Source organism: Camelus ferus, chromosome 6 (assembly GCF_009834535.1).
Source record: "Camelus ferus isolate YT-003-E chromosome 6, BCGSAC_Cfer_1.0, whole genome shotgun sequence".
NCBI classification, from domain to species: Eukaryota; Metazoa; Chordata; class Mammalia; order Artiodactyla; family Camelidae; genus Camelus; species Camelus ferus.
In genome coordinates, this window is record NC_045701.1 from 21,743,718 (window position 1) to 21,764,621 (window position 20,904).

The 20,904-nt window shown below is 46.7% G+C and overlaps 1 protein-coding gene across 4 annotated transcripts in view; it reads left to right on the plus strand.

The window, feature by feature from the left end:
• Positions 1–20,904, plus strand: part of PLA2G4E (phospholipase A2 group IVE) — a 57,927-nt gene that overhangs the window by 7,754 nt on the left and 29,269 nt on the right. For 2 of the 4 annotated variants that reach the window (XM_032481437.1, XM_032481439.1), the window contains exon 1: positions 16,095–16,190. The exons of the other annotated variants lie outside the window; for them this stretch is intronic. In XM_032481437.1, coding sequence (XP_032337328.1) covers positions 16,095–16,190 — 96 coding nt within the window. Of the gene's footprint in view, positions 1–16,094; positions 16,191–20,904 lie in introns of those variants that run through there. 4 annotated transcript variants of the gene reach the window in all.

Sequence of the window (20,904 nt, forward strand, 5' to 3'; positions counted from 1 at the left end):
CACATTTAGTTTCTAAACACACCAGCTTTTACCACCTCTCAGCACCTTGCACGTGCTGTGACCGCAGCCTGGAAGGATTAGCCCAGCAGAGCTAATTCCAATTGTCTGCTAGGTTTAGCTTAAAGTCTGCTTTCTCCGAGAAGGCCTCCCTGACTCCTTCCCCAACTGAAATCAGGCACTCTCTGTTACTGTTTTTTAGAGCACCTGTTCTTTTCCTTGATAAGACTTACCGCCGTTTATGATTAGAAATTGCTTTGTATTTATTTGTTCGTGGTCTAGCACCTCCACTGGACACAAGTGCAGGTACCACACCTTTTTTGACACCCAGAACTCTAGCACAGTGCCTGGCACTTAGTAGGTGCTCGGAGATCATTGTCATCACTGAATGAAGTTTTCCCTCACTTCTCCGGCCCATACTGGCCTTTAGGTTCTTGCCTTCCAAGTCCACTTAGTTAGTTCTTCCCAATTTATTAGTCCTGTAGCAAAAATAATAAAACCAGCAATAGTTACCACAATTTGTTAAGGTTTATTGTATGCTGGGGTCTCCATGCCGTTTACATATACACCTACAGAAATTCTCTAGTCTTTACCTTAATCCTGTGAAATAGGTACAATTAACCCAATTTTGCCGATTAGGAAAATGAGTCTCAGAGAGACAAAGTAGTTGCTTAATGCTCCTCAGCTAGTTAGTGCCACAGCCAAGATAGGAATGCAGGCCTCTCACTCAAAGTTCTTACTCTCTCCTCTGCCTTTGTCTGTGTGGGTGTTGTCTCCAACTTGTCTGTGAAATTTTGTTTGTAAGCATCTGTTGGTGGCCTCTTTGGTCCTGGTGGTTTTGTTTGTCTGTGTTTTGCATCCTCCACCTGTGGACAGCAGGTGTTCCTTAACCACCTGCCCTTTGTGAAGTGTGTCAGTGGGCAGGTGAGAGCCATGCAGGACAGAACATTCCATGTTTCTGTCAAAGTTGCCCTGACAGGTGAGCTCTAGGACTGGGTCTAAGAAAGGTAGTGTTGATGGCCATCCATGGAACCCAAATTACGGGGGCCCAAAGGCCCGTCTTTCCCAAGTATCTCCCTCACCAGGCCAACCTGGCCCTGCCCTGCCCTCTTTTCCTGCCTAGTGGAAGTCCCACCATTAGGGTCACTTACATTTGGCAACATAGGTTGGCCTGGCCTCCAGAGGTCCTCTCACAGGTGCTTCAGGCAGCTGACAGGATTAGCAAACTGTTCACTGAATCAGGGGCATGGCGGGATGAACAGTAACAGAATCTCAAAGCTGAAACAGATCATCTGGAGAGCAGCCTTTATACTAGATCATCATACTAGAGGAATCTCCTGCCCAGTGGAGGACTCTCGCAGGCAGTAACCCCTTGCATAATTCCAGCAATAGAAACCTATTACCTCCCAAATGATCAAGTTCTTTCTTACACTGAAGCCAAATCCACCCACCCACACAGGCCCCATTTCCACCATCAGATGTAACACAACATCAGTCTAATTCTTTACTGTGCTCGACAGCACTTTTCATTCCCAAAGCTAGCTTCCATATTCAGCAGTTTCAAGGTGCTACCATCTTGGGCTCCTGCATCCACTTCAGTCAAGTGCTCAGTGAACCATGGTTTTGCCCCCTTCCTGGTCCCCGTGTGGATGTTTCAATGGAACAAGAGGAGGATTGGGGTGGGGGGAGGGTATAGTGCATGCTTAGCATGCACAAGGTCCTGGGTTCAATCCCAGTACCTCCATTAAACAAACAAACAAACAAACAAACCTAATTACCTCCCCAAAAGAAACAAGCAAACAAACAAACCTTAAAAAGAAGAGAAAGGAAGGAAGGAAGGAAGGAAGGAAGAAAGAAAGAAAGAAAGAAAGAAAGAAAGAAAGCAAGCAAGCAAGCAAGCAAGCAAGCAAGCAAGCTTACTTAAAAAAAAAAAAAAAAAAGGAGGATCCAGGCAGTGAGCAGTGGGCCAGCTGCTTGGTGGGAGGAGGAGAGGGCCTCCCAGCACCTGAGGGAAAATTCCTCCCCTGGGTGGACCCACCTGCCCCTGTCTTCGCTCACTGCTTTCCTGCGACTCTCAGAGTACAGGCAGGAGAAAATACGTCTGCGTACTTTTTACAGAGTTGACGTCTGTAAATATTTGGCATAGTGGCCTGGCATGTGGAGGCACAAAATAAATGTGTTTTCTTTCTGTTCCTTTATTATACAATAATTTTTAACTTAACATATAATAACTGAATCTATTTTATATGTAATAATTGTCCTCTCTTTTAAAAATTGGTTTTTGTGTGTGTGTGTCTTTTTTAAAAAAATTGGTTTTCTGACTATAAAGAACATGTAATGTATGTTTAGTATAGACATTAGGAAATTTTAAAAGTTTACTAAAGAAAATAAACATTGACAATATCGCTATCCAGAGATAACCTCTTGAAACCTCAATATATTTCCTTTCAGCCTTTTTTCTAGGCATGTATATACACAGAAATTGAATTTGTTTATATGTACATATATTTATACATATAAAACTGAGCTCATATTATAAAACATGTCTTTTCCACCTAATAGCAATAGTGATCATTCCACCTGCCACTAAAAAAAAGATTTTAAAAATGGCTGTATAATATACCATCATATCATCTATGTTTTTTCCAATTTTTAATGCTATGAATATTACCCAAAAACCCAGAAAACATATTATTAATATCCAAATTACAATGACTCCTCTCTCCTCCTTGCCACGTTGGCAGAGAATTCAGTATTTCCCCAAGATTTCCCTCCAAGCATCCCAGACAATCCCTGGATTGTTGTCCTTGTCTGTGAGACTGTTCCCCCATCACTTGTCTGCTGACTCTTGACTTCTCTATAAAAGCCTCTCTGCTGATTTGCCCAGGCTAAGGGATGCACCTACCCCATCAGAATCAAAGAGGCAAATCTTCCAGCAAAGTTACTTGGTTACCAAGTGTCACTTGGTAATGATACAGCTCAGTCTACACACACAGGGAGCTAGTTCCCCCAAAATAGATTTATGGTAGCAAGGTGAATAAATACAAAGGAGTTTCAGCATTATCCCTGTGCCGTAACTTCCAATAAGCTAATTCCTAATACTGAGCCCAAGACACTGGTCCAAACTTCGCTCATCCTTAGGGGGCCTTTGCTCTCTCCCATTGTCTTTCCTTGCCACTTGACCTCAGTGGGTCTCGAGGGTCTCTTTGGTTCATCATATACATTTCAATAACTTGAATCCTCAACTGGAAGTGATCAGGGTCCCAACCTCATTCCCCATCTTCACCCCACCCCCCCACAAGAGGCTTCTCTGCTTCTACGTAAATTTGTGGATGCAACTAGATTTCTAAGGGAGAATGCTACCTAGCTCCAGTCAGCGATGTCTGAGGCCCGAGTGCCATGGCTATATGAGGGAGAGGGGATGACTGCTGCTTGGATCCAGCAGTGGCTCCTAAGTCATCGCATTTGTTAAGCCAAACAAACACAGCAACAATAAAAAGCAGTTACAGGAATAATAATAAATTGAACATCTTTGAGGATTTGTGCGAGAGTTTATGTTTTCTTTCGTTGCATCTCAGTTTTGTGTCTTACTTCCTCACTAATGATAGTAAAACAATAACCGGTTAGATTATATTTACATCTGGAATTTATTTTAATATAAAGAGTGAGGTATGGAACCAGCTTATATTTTCTCCAAGGAGGAGAATGATTATTTTTTCAAAAAATGGTTATTTTTCCAACATAATATTAAATAATTCATCTTTCCCCTATTAATTTGTAATGCCATCATTTTCACAAGTAAATTTCTTATTTATTTTCCCTGAGGTTTATCTGTTTTATTTTTTATTGCCATTGTGTATGTGATCTTGCTTTCCCTTGTGGCTACGATTTTTATAGTAAAATGTGTGATTTTTGTGTGTTTATTTTCATAATCAGCCACTCTTATTATAACCTAAATTCAAATATACATACTTATATAATTTTATATTGATACATTCTCTTTATAGTTCTCCTTGTAATGACTGCATAGAATTTAATCATAGGAACATTATTACTATAGCTACCAATATTGAGCATTTGGGTGATTTTTCACTTCTTCAGCATCAAAAATTTAGATACAATTAACATTGTTAAGCATGTAACATTTTTTCCTTCAGTGTGAGTTTCTAAGAGTGGAATTACTTAGGCATAAGTAATTTTGTAGTTTTTTTTGGATAACTACTGCTGCACATTGATAAGTACTGAGGGAGGTTGGATTTGACTATGGTAAAGGATGGTAAGCGGTTGGAAGCAGGGGAGTTGATGAAGAGTCCCAAGAATATGGGTTAGAGAAAGTAACAGATCTTGAAAAGATGCCCAAGATTACTAATAGTTAGGAAATGCACGTTGAAACCACAGCAAGGGACCATTTCATGCTCATTGGCTTGGCAAAACTCAGAAAGTCAGACACCCCTTGGTATTCCCCAGTGGGAACTCTCTTACGTGAAAGTGGCAGTGTAAATCAGTAAAAATTCCTTTGGGGAACAGTTTGACAATATCTAGCAAAATTGGGGATAGTATATCTTTTAAGCCAGTGATTTTTACTCCCAGGGACATACATACTAAAGAAATGCAACATGTACAGGAAAACTTACAGTAGGACTCATTGAATCTAAGGCGTATCATTCACTAAGGGAAAATACCACCACTTAAAGGATTACATATCATCATTTTTAATAAGTATTCCATAATTCAGATATTTTAAAATGGGAAAAAAAAACACATGCCTTTCAATTGATGAAACATGATAATAGCAAAAATTTAACAGCTTAAATGTCCATGGCACAAAAATGGATAAATCGTGGTATGGTTCACAGCTGTGAAAATGAATGAGCCAGATATACGCACATGAATATAGGCAAATCTTATAAACGTAATATCAAGTGAAAAATAAGTTTACTGCAGAATACTTTTCCTTTATATGATATTACATATGAAGTTTAAAACATGCGAAACAATTGCAAACACAGCTTAGAAATACATACATATTTAGAAAAAGAGTCAAGACAAGCGTGGGAGTGATAACTACGAATTCAGGTTGGCAGTTATCCCCAGGAAGGGAGGGGGGCAGTGTCTAGGTGAGGGGCACACAAGTAGACTCCAACTCTTTACCTGTGTTTTTAAGCTGGGTAGTGGGTTTAATACAGGAAAAAATGGAGCATGAGAGGATAGCCATGTCCCAGGTCTCGGTCAGGTCCCTGGGATGCACCCTGCCAAGTGAGGGTCCTTGGCTTCACACAGGAAAGAATTCAAGAGCAAGCCACAGTTGAGTAAAAGTAGATTTATTCAGGGGAAAAAAAAAAGAAAAAGAAAAAAAAAGGAAAAACAAAAAAAGTTAAAATAAAAAAGTAGATCCACTCCATAGACAGAATGCAGACTGTCTTAGAAGGCAAGAGAGAGCAACCACGAGCTGTGGGGTTGTTAGTTTTTATGGGCTTGGAAATTTCATATGCTAATGAGTAGAAGGATTATTCCAACCACTTTGGGGAAGGAACTGGGCCACCGCCCTCTTTTGGCCTTTTATAGTTAGCTTCGGAACTGTCATGGCACCTGTGGGTGTGTCATTCATGCTAATACATTGCAGTGTGTATAACGAAGCTCAAGGTCCACTGGAGGTCGAGTCTCCCGCCATCTTGGGCCTCAAGGTCTATTGGGAGTTGACTTTTCCCACCAACTGGTGCTAATTGCTGTGTCATTCCTTGAATGGTTGTGCCCTGCCCCCTTCCCTCCTGTCCCCCTGAAGCAAAAACAAAAGGCTGTCCTGCCCCTGGGGCCCCTAGATTAGGCATTCGGAGATATTTACTCCCTAATAGGCAGGGTCAACGCCCCTACTCAGCCTGGAAGTAGTTTCAGAAGATGGACCTTCGCCCCTCTGCAACCCCATAAGATTATGGGAGTAAAATCTCTGAGGGGGGAATGAGACAGGAGGGAAGGGGGCAGGGCACAGCCACTAAAGGAATGACAGCAATTTAACACCAAAATGGTGGAAGATTCACCAAAATGGTGGAAGATTCAACTCCTAGTTGGCCTTGAAGATTAAGAGGTTTGACTTGTAGTAGACCTCGAGCTTCATTACATACTCATTGTAACAGCGTGATAAATGACATGTCCACAGGCGCCATGACACTCCTAAGGCTAACTGCAAAGGGCCAAGAATGAGCCATGGCTCAGTTCCTGGGAATCTCAGCCCCTTCCCCAGGGCAGTTGGAATGGTCCCACCTGTAGGCAAGTGAAGCTGCTGAGCTCATAAAAACTGACACCACCACACCTAGCAGCCCTTTTTTGCTCCCTCCCCTTCGGAGACGGCCCTGCACTCTGTCTATGGAGCATGTACCTACTTTTACTTTAACCTGAGCACCCAATTCCCACACCTCTTTCCTTGCCTTTCTTCTGCCTTACACTCTATGCAGTATGTATCTCTCTAGATAAATCTACTTTTACTCAACGGTGGCTCGCACTTGAATTCTTTCTTTTGCGAAGCCAAGGACCCACACCTGGTGGGGCACGTCCCAGGGGCTCAACCAAGACCTGGGACACGGCCCTCCTCACGCCCCACATCTGTTTTCCTGCATCACTTCCATATGGTGACAAAGATGACCAAAAATACCTCAAAGATTTACTCTTCCTTTGAGTTCATAATCCAGAGAAAAGAATAATCCCCTTTCTCTCCCCCTCTTCTCCCCTCCCACATATCATCCTAAAAATAAAAAGGAGGAGGAGGAGGAGATCTCATGGTTCCTGAACAAATCACTGAGTCTAAGGGACGGGAATGCTGACAGGCCACACTGGTCAGGGGCCCACCTTTGAGTGGGAGGAAGATTCCCCACAACTGACAGTTCCGTAAGATCCCAAAGGAAAGGGGCTCTCTCTTATTGGGGGGAGGGGAAAGGGATGCTGGTGGTCATTATGTCCACTGCACCAGAATCCCACATGTAGACTCAGTCACCCCTTAACCTCAGAATTGTCCCATATAGATTTTGTCAGTATACTCCAAAATAAAATCGGAAAACAAGTTATTTTGCCCCCAAATAATTATAAAACCTAAGAGTAATGATAAATACAAATAATTATAAATTCCAGGTCTGGCATACCAGGTCTCTCTGCTTCAGAAAATATTTCCCAAGAAAGTTAGAAATAAGGTAGCCAGTCATCCTAGTTTGCCCTGGACTCTGGTCTTAGCACTGAAAGTCCTTTGTCCCAGGGAACCCTCAGTCCTGGGCCAACCCAGGTGGTTGGTCACCATGAAGAGTCTTCAGTTATTGTTTGCGGCATACAGAAACTGAGGGCTCCAGGCCAGGCGCAGAGTCCTTCCCTGCACTCTGGTGATAAAACTCTGTATCACCAGAAAGAGGACAAAACGCCCCCACTCCCTCCCCACCACCACACCCATACAAGGCAAGAGCAGAGGGAGCAGGGAGGTGTGGCTTCCACGTGATGGAAGATGTCTGCAATGCTCCCATGCATTGGACATGAGGCCTGAGTCCAGCCTCCCATCGTCCTCTCAGGACAGATCTGCAGGACCCAATCGGCAGCAGGAGGCAGCTTTCCTGCACTGCTGGAGGCTCCTGCCCGTCTCTGTGCCCCACGGCCTGGAGGCCCCTTTCTTCTGCCTGTGCTTGGGTTACCCATGTCTTCAGCCTCACCCAGGTGCTGCCTCGATTACAGCAATAAGACTGCAGAGTCAGCCCCAAGGGTGGCCCCACCCACCCTGTCACCCAGGACACCCTTTGTCCCAGTGCCTCCTCTCAGGCCTCAGTCCAGGCCTGGGCCCTGGAGCCCATCTGCCGCCAACCAGACAGAGCCTGTAGGAGGCTGGGCAGGGCCGAGGAGGGCAGCAGGTGGGACTGGGCCTCCCAGAAGTCACCACTGTGTCAGAGACAGCTCAGCCACTCTCCACTTCCTTGGTGCAAATTCCTGATCACTACCTTAAAATCAACCAAACATCGCTAAAAAAAAATCTAGCAGGAAAAGCAGGGCTGAGGCTCGTGGGGACAGCTGGAAACGGGTCTTTAGGGTCCTGTTCTAGGCCACCCAGGGGCGAATGATGCTAAACCAGTCTTTGGTGACAGGACTTTGTCCTCCTGAGGGTTCAGGGTTCTTCCCCCAACAAGAGCACAGGTGCCTCCTTCTCCCAAGTAAACACACACACACATGCTCACACATGATGTGGGGGCAGGGGTGAGGGAGGGGAGTTGCCGGCCCTGGATCCCAGGCCACAAGCTCTGTTTTCATACGCCCACCCCCAAGCCCTCTTCATAGGGTCTCCTGTCCCTTTCACCAACTCTCAGCCTATTTTCATCATATTTAGCTCTTTCCTGACCATACACTTGGCTGCCCCTCCTTTCTAGCACTAAACACACTGCCTTGACAGCTTGCTGTCGATCATATTGTATTCAGAAAGACCCTGTGAATCCCCCATTTATTCTCATTCTGAGCTGATGCCCAAGCAAGGTGCGGCTTCGGTCAGACCCCAGAAGTTAGCAGGAAAGGGCCCTGAGGCTGCCGTTTCTATGATCTCAACATGGCTGTGTCTCAGACTCACCTGAATTGATGAAAAGATACAGATGCCAGGCTCCACTCCTGGGATTCTGGACTGATTTAGTCCAACCTCCCGTTTTACAGAAGAGGAAATTGAGGCCCAGAGAGAGGGAGCCATTTGTCTTGATGGCACAGCAGAGCTGGAACTGGAGCCCACGACTCCTGGCTTCTGGTGCAGTGCTCTGCCTACCACAGCACACTGCCTTCTCGAACACGAATGGACACCGACCTTGAAACTAATAGGGAGCCAAGGCCTTCCTCATCCCTGCAGGTCCCCATCCAACCCAGGACTTGGTATGACGGCCTCTCCTGCCAACATCGCCGGGTCCCTGTCTCCCCTGCTCTGAGATGGTGGAGAGGGGCTCTTGGGAAGTGACTGCAGAACCTTGACTCAGGGCCTGGAACCGGATGGAACCAGAGGGGATTTATGTTCCTCTGATAGAACCTGGTTGGGAACCAAATTCAGTCTAAAGACAGAATGCCAGTGAATGGGGTAGACTAGAACCATCAAATACAGTTCTTAAAACAACAGCACCAGGACAAACCTGGCCTTGTCGAGTTAGCCCAGAGCTGAACTTGCTATAAGACCCACCCAGCCCTCTCCTTGTGGTGTCTGGAGTCCCTCCTCGAGCCCTGGCTGAGGGGCTGACTGCAGGGCATTTGGATAGGACAAGACCAGTGGCCATTCCTCACAGGTGAAGAGGGAGAGGCCTTTATTTATCGGGTGCCTTTTTGCAGGCCACAGCTTGCCCCAAGGAGCCACTCTGGGCTGATGAAGGAGGCACACCTGCCTTCCAGCTCATCCACACCACACGGTGCTGATGGTCACCTGTTCTTCCTGTAGGAGTGGGATTTGCTGTCTTTCTTAAACAATCTCTGCTCATGGGTCACCACTGCCAACAAAAGAATGACCATGATTCTTACCCTTGACATCTGGGATCTTCTTTAATGTCTTTTCTCATCTCCGTACCTTTGCTCATGCTGTATTACTTGGAAAAAAGGCCCTTTCCTGCCTCTTTATTCATTGGATCCTTACCCTTCCTTCAAGGGCAAGTTCAAGTTCTTCCTCCTCCAGGCAGCCTCTTCTGACCTTCCCAGCCCTGGGTGGCCATGTTCCCAGGGCAGCATATTTTTACACCTTTCCTCATATGTGACATGATCATCCTGAGACCATTTGTGTGACCTTCCTGGCTCACCCAACTTAAGTTGTGAGTTCCTTGGGCGGAGATGACATCTTGTAGTGAGTCCATCATTAACTAACGGCTGGCCACGTGCAAAGACGTTTATCTCATTTAGTCTTCACAACCACCCGATGAGGTAGGAATTATTATGCTTCCCATTTAATAGATAGAAAACTCGGGCTCAGAGGAATAAACTTACCCAAGTTCATGTGGCAGAACCAGTGTTAAAATCCAGCTCTATGAAACTTCAAAGTCTAGACCTTGAACTAACTGGACTATGTTCAATCAGGTTGAGACAATGACAGTGTCACCCTCACAGAGGTGACAAAGAGCAAACTCAGTTTACAAAAGGCTCCAGGCAGTCTTGCTATGAGAGAGAGAGAAAGAGAGCCAGGAGAGGAAGGTAAAATCCATCATCCAGTTGAAACCAGAGGCACACATTTTAGTAGCAGGAACTTCACAAGATTGAGAAATGTTGAGCTCTGGACACAAGTGCTTTGAGAATGCAAAGCACTGAGTTGAACTTTGACATCTTATAAAGATAAAGGACAGCATCTTGACAACACTAAGAACATAAACATTACCTACTTTGGAATGAAGGTTCTTGTCATATTTATCCTTATTTTGTATCTTGTCATGATGTAATAGTCATGTCTAGTTTGTTGGCCAGAAGTTCTGAGACATCTTGACATGTTAACTTCAATGGCTGATTTTTTTTTACCTCCCCTTATTTGGAAGGTATAATGTTTGCTTTACTTTAGGTTGTCAAAAATGTATTTACTCTTCGTATGTTTGTTTTAGGAAATTGAACTTTATCAAGGAGCATAGGAGCATAAACAAGCCTTTGAAAAACATAATGCAGAATCTCAATTTTCCAGGCCAGTAGCATCTCCTGAAAGGCTGAGAGTATGATGGTTAAGCCAGAAGTTCTGGAATAGACTGACTTGTATCACAGCCCTGTCGCTTACTGTGGTGACCCTAAGCAAGTGGCTAGGTGGCTTATCCTCTCTACATCTCACTTCTTTAAAATGAGATAACAATAGTGTCTACTTCACAGAAAGATAAGATATGAAGACTAGTCCCTGTCACTTTGTAAACATTCAATAAATGGTAGCTAGTCTGTTCCTGTTGACATCTGTGTGGTGGTCCACTGTGTGAATGTACCATAATTGACCATCCCCTTACTGATGGGCGTTAGCTGTTTCCAGTTGGTGAATGAGACAAGCAATGTTCCTGCCCTGAAAAGGCAAAAAGAATAAATGAACAAAATAAATCAAGATACAATTAAACTAAACTAAATAATTAATTGATAATCAGAGCAACACAGAAGCAAGTAGGTGGGTGAAAGGCACATGTGTTATGGAGGGTGGTCAGGGCAGGGCTGCTGGAGAGAATGGCATTTAAGGAGAGCCATGACAGCGGAGAAAGTTCCAGCTGTGCACGGAGTGGGAAGCGAACGGCAAGTGCAAAACTCCTGATGTGAGAAAGAATTTGGCATGTTCAGGACATGGGGGGCTGAGACCCTGATATTTAAGGGTATGATAAAACCACAGATCAATAGGAAAAGAGCAAACTGTCCAAAAGATGATGTGAGCACAGGTGGCTCCTATAGAGAGTAAAATAAAACAGCAACTCCACTTAAGCTGAACTGTGTTCCCGGGAAGGAATAGACCATGAGCAACTCTCAGAGCCAAGACAAGAAGTGAAAGCCACCAGAAGCTATGGGAGGGATCTAATCAAGGCTGTCGCATAATCCGGTTTATGTTTTTAGGAGATCACTTGTACTCTTCTGTAGAGAATGGCTTATAGGAACGCAAAAGTGGAAGCAGGAAGACCAGTTAGGCTAAGGCAGTAGTTGAGATGAGGGAGATAATGGCTTGGGCTGGTGCAGGGGCAGCAACTCTGTGGAGAAGCTGGAGGGAAAACAGTTTCACCTGAGTGCAGAGAGCTGCGGACATGGCCTGTTACATCCTTGGTGCCTGTGAGCCCCAAGCCCGTCTTCTTGCTGGTTATTTCCCTGAACCCACAAATCCTTTGCCATTCTCTCCCCCTGAAGAAAGGCAGTCATTATTCAGCCTTCTCAGTGTTTTCCAGTTTAATAGCTGTAGAGAAATTTCATTGTTGTTTTAATTTCCCTGATTACCAATGATTTTTGAGCATCTCCTCAAACGCCTGTTAGCTTTTTGGGTTTCCCCACCTATAAATTGCAGGTTCCAACCTTTGGTCCATTTTTACATTGGCGGGCCATCTTTTTCTTATGGAGTATGTGAGAATTCTTTGTATGTGTTAGACATTAATCCTTTGGTGATTTGCAGCTGCATTGTGGTTATCTTCTGTCATTCTGTCAGCTATTAACCGTTTCTGCTTGTTCTTCATTGACAGAAATCATTAATTCTTATGTAATCAAATTTAGAAATAGTTTCCCTTATGGTTCGTGGATTCAGAATGATGTTTAAGAAATCCTTGCCCCCAGACCACAAATAGATTCTCCTATGTGGTCTTCTGTTAACTTTATAATTTTCCATTTCTTATGTTGATCTCATTTATAACCAATCTTTTCATACGGGGTTAAGTAGGGATGCTGTTTTAATTTACTCATGTCCATGTCACCTCTTAATCTGTTCTTTTTCTATTGATTTGTGGTGCCAGTTTTATCATATTTTAAGTTCCCTTAAGTGTCAGGGTCTGTCTCTGATCCCTCTATTTTGTTCCCTTGGTCCTATTCTTACACCAACCACCTACTGCTTGTGTTCATGTGACTTTGTAGTCTATTTTAATATCAGGCCCGGTAAGACTCTCCTCTTTACTGTTATTTTTTAAGGGTGAGTTTGTTATCCACAGATATTTATTAAGAGGAAGAAATGTGGGATATGTCTGGAGGTAAGACTGTGCTATGAGATCTGTTGCTTTACCCCAGTTTTACACTTCTGTAATTTAAATCTGGCAGTGTTTCCCTACTGGGAAACTGGTTTGTGGGTTTTGCACCTCATTTAGGAAGATCCTCCTCATCCTCACCATTCTCTAATATTTTATTTTAACTCTTCTGTAGTCTTATTTTAATGGTTAGATATTTAGTCTGCAATTTATTTTTGTGTAGTTATGAAGTTGGGATCTAACTTTATTTTATTCCAAATGGTAAGCTAGTTTTTCTGATAATGAAGAATCCATCATTTCATCACTGATTTGAAATTCTTCCTTCATTGTATACTGAAATTTCATATATACATAGAGCTGTTTCTGGGCTCTACTTGTTTTATGGAAGGTATTGGGATCGAGACTTTGTTGGCAAGGATGGAAAAGCACTGGCTATGTTTGTGCAGGAGAATGACAGGTTGAAGGGGGTGGTTACGAAGCTCATCAGCCAGCCAAGTGTGTGTGGGAGGAACCCGTGAGAGGCAGGACAATCAGATGCTGCTGAGGGAGTGGGAAGAAAGGGACAGGCATCTGAGGCATCTTGAAAGAGGAAAGGTGAAGGATTCATCCTTCGGGTTCACCTGGGAGTGAGTGATGTCAGCCGAGCCACTGGGAGGAATGTACTCTTCAGTGCTGGGTTACCTGAGGCCAAGAGGCTGCTGGCGAGAGGCAGATCCAGGTCACTGCAATCAATGGGAGCCCATTAACAAGACCCCCAGACATAGTCAGAGGGGTGGCCTCAGAGGAGCAGGTTGGGGGTCTCTGGGGAGATCTCAGGCTCTCTGCTCATTAGGGAGGAGAGGATGGTAGGTAGAAATCCAGTTGCCTCCACTTTGTGCAGAGATGGCTTCGTAGTTTCCACATGAAGGAACTCTGGGGGCAGGGGCATTCATTTGGAACATCAGTTGTGTACCAGGGACACAGGAACCAGAAACTGTAGGTTAAATTGTATGTTCATTTGGAGACACATTGGATTAGAGGAGGCTGTTGTGCACCCCTCACCCCATCGTGTGGACTTCTTTGCCTGGTACCCCTTGCCTTCCCAGCCCACTCCCCACCATCCCCATGGAGTCCCCTGTCCCTTCCTGCTCTACTTAGAGTCCACATTGGACAGTTTACCACTTAATTCAGCCCTCTTCCCCCCTTACTAGATCACAAATTCTTTGTTGTGTTTCCTTCCAGACACCACCCTGTCAGCACAGAGCTGGACACATAGTAAGCAGTCAGTACATGCTAGCAGGTGGTCCACTCAGTTTGCTGATGCACCAGCTCCCACCTGGGTCCAAGGCTGTGCAGAGGGTGTCCAGGAAGAAACTTCCACCCCACCTCCTATTAGCCTCCTCTTCAATTTGGTTTCATTCAACTAAAGTGAGGCCCTGGTCTTGAGGAGTTTATGGACAATGAGGAAATAAAACGATTGGAGACCTAGAATTTCCATGCACTGCCTAGGATAGATAGCAGGTTGGTGGTGGGGTTAGGGGTTGTGGCTAGGCTCCTTTGGTGAGAAGAGGCTCAAGTTCCAGGCTTTGAGGAATACTTTGGAGTTTGGGACTTGCCCTGGGCCTGTTTGGTGGTGAAGGATCAGGGAGTGGAGGAAAAGGGGAGACAGGTAGAATCCTCAGGGAGGAGGTCCCTTGGACCTCACCATAGCCCTCACCTCATCACTTTCAGGACACTGTAGTGCTGTGGGCTGGTTGTCCACAACGTCCATCAGCATTGCCTTCCTAAAGTTCAGCTCTGATCATGTCACTCTCTTGCTCAAAAACCATCAATGGCTCCCTATTACCTAGAGAATAAGTTTAAACTTAAAGCATGTCTTTTAAGAGTAACACCTATTGGGCCCTAGTGTATCTTCCTAGATTTGTTCCTTCACAGATCTTCCCTCTCTCTGCCCAACTTCCACTACCCTCTGTGTCCCACTATCCACCCCCCACATCTCCTTCCACACAACTTACTACTCTGATACCAGACCACTTACATGCCTGAGCATACCCTGCTTTCTGGCCTCCCTATACTTGCTCATGCAAGCCTTTCCCATCTATCATTAGCTATTGCAGTCCCATCTGTCCTCCAAGACCCAATTCAGATGCCACCTCCTCCATGAGGCCTTCTCAAACCCACTCTTTATCTTCCCAGCTGACACCCATTTTCCTGCTTCTGTACTTTCTAGCCAATTATTAGCTCTGTGAACCACAGGTATTTACAAATGTGAAGGGTGTACCTTGATCCTTCTAGGATGCCCTCTGTCACCTCTAGAGACTCAGACCTCTAGGGCTGGAAGCATTTGGCTCCCCATCTTCAAGTCTGGGATTTCCTCTCTCAGGAGCATGTATGCAGTAGGTGCCCACTTGGGGTTGGAACTAAATTGAATTTAGTATAGTTCACCAAAGGGTGTGGTTGCTGAGTTTGTGTACTTAGCAGTGGGGTATGGCAGGGGCAGGGAAGGATGGGAGCTGGGAGGGGTCCAAGCGAAGGCCCCATTCCCTTCTCTGGAGGTTGTGGAAAGCAGAGTGGGGCAGGATGGGAATGTCCGCCACCTGGCAGAGGACGAGGCCCCACAGATACCACTGACTAGGTTCCATCGCTGCACTCAGGCCCAGCCAGCCCTGCATTCAGATCTCACCCTTAGTTTCATAAAATCACTTTAATCCACAGGCCAGAAAAGCCGGTTGTGGGGCCCCAGGCGATTGCTCAGGCAGGAAACTCCCAGTGCACCCAGCTGGGCTGTCGAGCAAGTGAAGTGGCCTCACCAGCCCCCCGAGTCAGCCAACCACCGGGCCAGAGATAGACATCAGCTGGGTGGGGTGGGAGCATCCTCAAAGCTGCCTGAGACCAGGCAGGGGCTGGACACACCCTCTCCCGACCCAGCCTCCCAGGAGGGAGCGTGGGGAGCATTTTCCCCTGATCGTCTCCTCACCAAGTATTCAGGCGTTTACTTTCTTTCTTCATCCTCTAACTTCAGGAGTCCTGGCCATGGCCCCTGACTCTCCTGAGGTCCCTGCCCACAGCTCCTGGGGTGCGAAGCTGTGGGACTCAGTGGAGTTAGGAGGGAGGGCACCATTCCCCAGAGGGGCACCTCTGATCATGACCTCGAGAAGATGCAGAGAAAGGGCTTTCCCAAATCACTGCTGGGCTCATCCTAAAGTTGTGAGGGTCCAGCAGCCTCTTCCTGCCACTCCCTGTTCCAGTGGACAGACTGGTTGTTCTGAGCTTCTGGGGGCAGTAGACTGCTGACCCTGCATTTCCAAGATCTGAATACCTGAGGATCCCTTGATACTCAGAGGCCTAGGTCCAGGCCCCCTATACATCTACCCACCTAAACCCCTCCCCGGGCAATCCCAGCCACTGCCAAGAGGCATCCAGAGGGTGGAGCTCTGAGTCAGAGTATAAGTTCCCCAGCTCACCACCCAGCTGCAGAGCCTCACAATGCTCCAGAGGCAGATGCCCGTCTGGGTCTCCCACACCCTGCCAGACTCATGCCAAGCAGAAGATGGCAGGCCCCCGACCACCTGTGCCATGGAGGTGAGGGAGCAGTGCTGGGTGGGAAGGCCAGGGGCTGAGGGCCGGAGACAGACTCATGGAGGGCTGGGGGCACTGCAGACTCCAGAGATATGGGGCACTTCGGCACAGGCAGTCCCTCCCTAGCACCTGAGGATGCAATCTGGCCCAGTTGGGGCCTGGCTCCTGGATGGATGGCCCAGCTGTGGGTATTCACGGGCTTGACAAGACACTGTGGAGTGGCTCAGGGCCAGCCTGGGGCCAGGAGGACAGTCTCAGCACTGCCTGTGGTGGTCACGCTTAGCCCAGCCCAGTGGTGAGTAGGCATGTACCCTGTGGACATCCTCCACAGACTGCCGTGAGAGCACGTGGTGTGGTGTCTGGTGAGGATGGGGGCCTGTCACCATCAGCCAAGGGGCCCCCAACTGGGTCTGTGGTTGAGACTCCTTGCTCTATATGGCCCTGCCCAGCCTCTTGGGGAGACCCCAGGTTCGTGGGTCAGGTTGCCAGGGTTCTAGACTGGCTCTGCCTCAGCTTTCTCGTCTACCTCGGTCTTCCTGCTGTAAGCATGTCATGGCAAGGGCTGTCAGCAGCAACTTCTTCCTCCTGACCTTCACCTGGCCCACACTAAATCACAGAATAAGATGAGTGATGCCCTCAAATTGTCCTGTCCCTTTGGGGTGTGAAGTGAAGACCCTGCTCAGCCCCCAAGGAACCCAGGAGGGGCGCTCCATGCTACGTGGTACCCGGTGTCCTGCTGCTGGGCCAGGATAGACATCACCTTCTGGCCTATGTTCCCCCACAGCTCTCAGGGGCTGGAGGGGCTCCTATCAACAGCATCCCTGTCTCTCCTGTCTCATTGAGCCTCCAGGAGCCTGGACCTGGGGAGACCTTCATAGTAGGGAGTTTACCTTGAAGGGGGCCATGAAGCAATTGGGAGCTTCCCTCATCCCTCTATGGTCCTGGAGGGTCGGTGAGTCAGAGCTGAGATTCTTGCCCTGACCCTTACATAGCCTGGGTGACAAAAAGGAAAACAGCCATAAAGGCTCCTCTCAGGTGACCCTTGGTCTAGGATGTCTGGCTAGGAAATGTTCTGGGTTCCCCTAAATTCCCCGTCCCAGTGTTCTTTTAGGCAGGGCCATTGCTTCCTGGAAGCTATCACTAGGCTGGTCTGAGCTCTGACTCGAGTGTTGCAAGGAGCTGATGGATACACCCAGCACGCTGGGGAGGAGGAGATGGCATCACGAGCGGGACCTGCCCTGAGAAGCCCTGGGAGGAGAGTTCCCACAGGCTCCCAGGGAGCTGTCTTTTTTCCCCAGCATGCAGACCTTGTGGGCTGGTTTGGTTGGGGTATGCCTGACCCAGGCATGGGCCTCAGCCCCACCACTACTGAAATGTAGTTGTCAGACCCTCCTCCCAACTCCCACCCCAACCTGGGAGCCTGACCCTGAGAGCCCATCTGCAACTAAACATTCTTCTGACTAATTTGTGGTGAAAGCTAGATTCTTGGGATGTAAGGAGAGCCCTGAATTGGGAGCTGAGGGTTTTACTCCTACCTCTGCTATTAACTAGTCTGGTGCATGACCTGGAGCAAGCTTTTAACTGATTTGGTTAATTCACGGTGAGAGCCAGCCTCTACGTGGATGGAAAAGGCGCTGCCCTGCGGTCAGGTGGATCTGCACCTGAGTCCTGGCACTGCCCCTTCTGGTCTGTGTGACCCTGTGTGAGATGCCAGCTCTCCAAACTCTGTCTTCTCCTCTGCAAAGCAAAATGGTTTGGGTGGCTAGACTACAACAGAGGCAGTGCCCCCAGGCGGAGTCAGCACCTGGAGCACTAGAGGAGGGTATTGAATTGTGTTCCCTACCTCCTCGCCAAAGTCCTATCTATAAAGTTAGGGGTTTTAGAAAGGGATATTATTGGATCACAAAATAGCCAATCCTGAGAGTCAAGCTCTTTTCCATATGAGCTGTGTCCTGAGGAGGTCTCGAGGGAAATGGAGTCCTGTCAAGACCAGCCCCAGGGGCCGAGGCCCGGGAGGAGGCTGGGGTCATTTGTGTCTGCAGCCTGAGCAGAGGCTTCCAGAATACTGCCATCTGGCTGTCCTTGCCGCACAGCTGTTCTGGTTCTTTTTATTTATTTTACTTTTTGTGTGGGGTCGGGGGAGATAATTAGGTTTATTTATTTATTTATTTTTAGAGGAGGTTCTGGGCATTGAACCCAGGACCCCGTGCATACTAAGCACGTGCTCTACTACTTGAGCCATACCCTCTGTTGTTCTGGTTCTTAAAGTGTCTAAATACACTTCTGTATTCTTTGCCAAATAGTCCCTGCCTTGAGCTCCAATCCCCTGAATGCTCCATGGTCCTGACCTCAGGACCCTCCAATGCCCCCATGAACTGGAGGATTAACTCCAGGACTGCAGCCTAGCTGGACAGTGCCTGGTCCAGCCTATTGTTAAGCTTTCATCCTGATATCCAGCCAGGGCATCCTGTCCTAGGGATGGGCTTGTCCAAGTCCCTGAAGTTCTTACCCTGATTCCATAAGCCACCCCATAAACTTGGGTTCCATAAGCTCACTGGTTTCTGGTTCCCATAGTCACAGACACTGTGCTTTTTTTCTATGACATCTTTCTACTGTGTTACCAATTACCTCTGGGGCCATGAAGTTTTGCTTATATCTAACACCACTCCAACTGAGATAATTATACCAGGAGCAAAATATGTACACTCATTTTAATCCCCAAAGGTCATTTTTCACAGACCTGGTACCTGTAATCATCTGGGCCCAAGACCTGAGTCCCATGTTCCCGCTGCCCTCCTCCTGGCATGGCCCCTCTGGGCATTCTCTCAAACCCTCTAGGCTCTGTCTTTTTGCTGGCAGATATGAGTCCTTTGCAGAGTGCTATGAAATTGAGTGTCTCCTGCAAACTCCTGAGCTAGAGGTGTGATCTGAGGCTCCAGGTTGACCACAAAAGAGCCTTCTGTGGCTACTAGAAAGTGGGAAATTCTCCCAGAACCCTTAGAGCTCTGATGTGCTCTGGCTGTTTGAAAAAGAGACAGATGATGGAATGTGTCAGTAGAGCACTTTAAGTAGAAGAGCTGCCAGAGTTTGGAGGTTATTCTGGGGCTTGGGGGGAATACAGGGTGAAAAGAAGAATCTGCCAGGAAAATAGATTCTCAGAGGAGACCAAGCAAGAGGAGATGAGGGCGAGCAGCACCTGTCTTCGTGTTTGCTAAGGGTCGCTTTCAAGAAAGGTGACAGTATAGTCGTGGTTGTGAACATGGGCCCAAGAATTAGAACTGGATTCAGACTTGGTTTCCTTTGACTCTAGTTGAGTGCCCGAAGTCCCAGGACTTAGGCTCAGATTCTCCATCTTAAAGTGAGGTTAATAATAACTGCTCTGTGCAGTGTTACAAGAATTGAGCAAGATAAAACAGAGATTGTATAGACAACACAGCATGCAGCAGACACGTAGCAGACCGTAGCTGAAGATGTTGCTGCTAAGTTAGAGGAGAAAGAAATGGTCCGCCTCATGGGAAGTTATCAGGTTAGATGACAGCAGAGAGCCCTTCCTGGAGATCAGGGGGACCTCAAGCGAGGTCCTGCAGGAAGTTGTGAATGCTTGTTCCCTCCCAGAGAAGACACAAGGGAGCTGGGCAGGGCCAAGGGCAGTCTCTCCTGGAGGCAGGAGAAGGGCTCTGATGGCCGGGAGGACTGTGACTTGAGGAGTGACCCCTGACTGGGCTGGGACCCGGGCGGCTCCCCGCTTGGAGCCTTCTAGCTGCCCTCTGAGAAAGTGGGCCAGAGGGAACAGCCTTTTCCAGAACTGCTCTCCTGGGGGAAAGCTGACTCCTGCCTCCTCGCCAGATCAGATCAGCACACAGGCTCTGCCCAGGCAGGGAGTGAGAAATGAGGAGCCCTCTGTGCCCAGAGTGGGTCGGGCCAAAGACACAGACATATTTCCAGAATCAGAAGAGAAGTGGTGTGTGCAGCCTTTGGCCCAAGTTACAAAGTTCAAAACACAATCCTGTTAAAGCATGTTATTAACCATGAAGATATTCAATATTTCAGAGTTAATCTCACAAGAGGAATCCTCAGACCTATATGTGACTGTTAACTTGGCTTTTGTTCTGATTTTGAGGCAGCTGTTGGGGGCAGAGGAGGGAGAGCCCTGAAATGACTTACATGTCTATCTCAGGGACTCTGTGACAGCATTCCCTGCTGTCATCCTGTTGTTGCTGGTTAGGATTAAGCCTCAGAAGAGGCTGGAAGGACAAACATCAAAATGGTAACAGTTCTCATGACAAGGAAAATAAGATGTAACTATGTGTGGTAATGCATAACTAAACTTCTTGTGGTAATCATATTGCAATACTAAATACGTATATCAAGTCATTATGTTGTACACCTCAAACTTACACAATGTTATATGTCAATTATAGCTTAGTTTTTAAAAACATAGCTATTCCTTTGTTATAAAGGTCTTAGGAGGATTAGAAACTATAAGAAAATTGTCTGGCAAATAGTTCATTAGATATCATTACAAATATTACTATCTCTGATAATAGCCAAGGCAGATGAACTATCCATGGACAGTCTGAGTTGAAAATAAAAAGAATTATAGCATTAAAAAAACAACCAGAAATGATAATAGTGGCCTTCACTGAGTGATGGCATTATGGAAACTCTTTTTCTTCACACTCTTCTGTTTTTCCCTAAACCCTAATATTATTTTAAA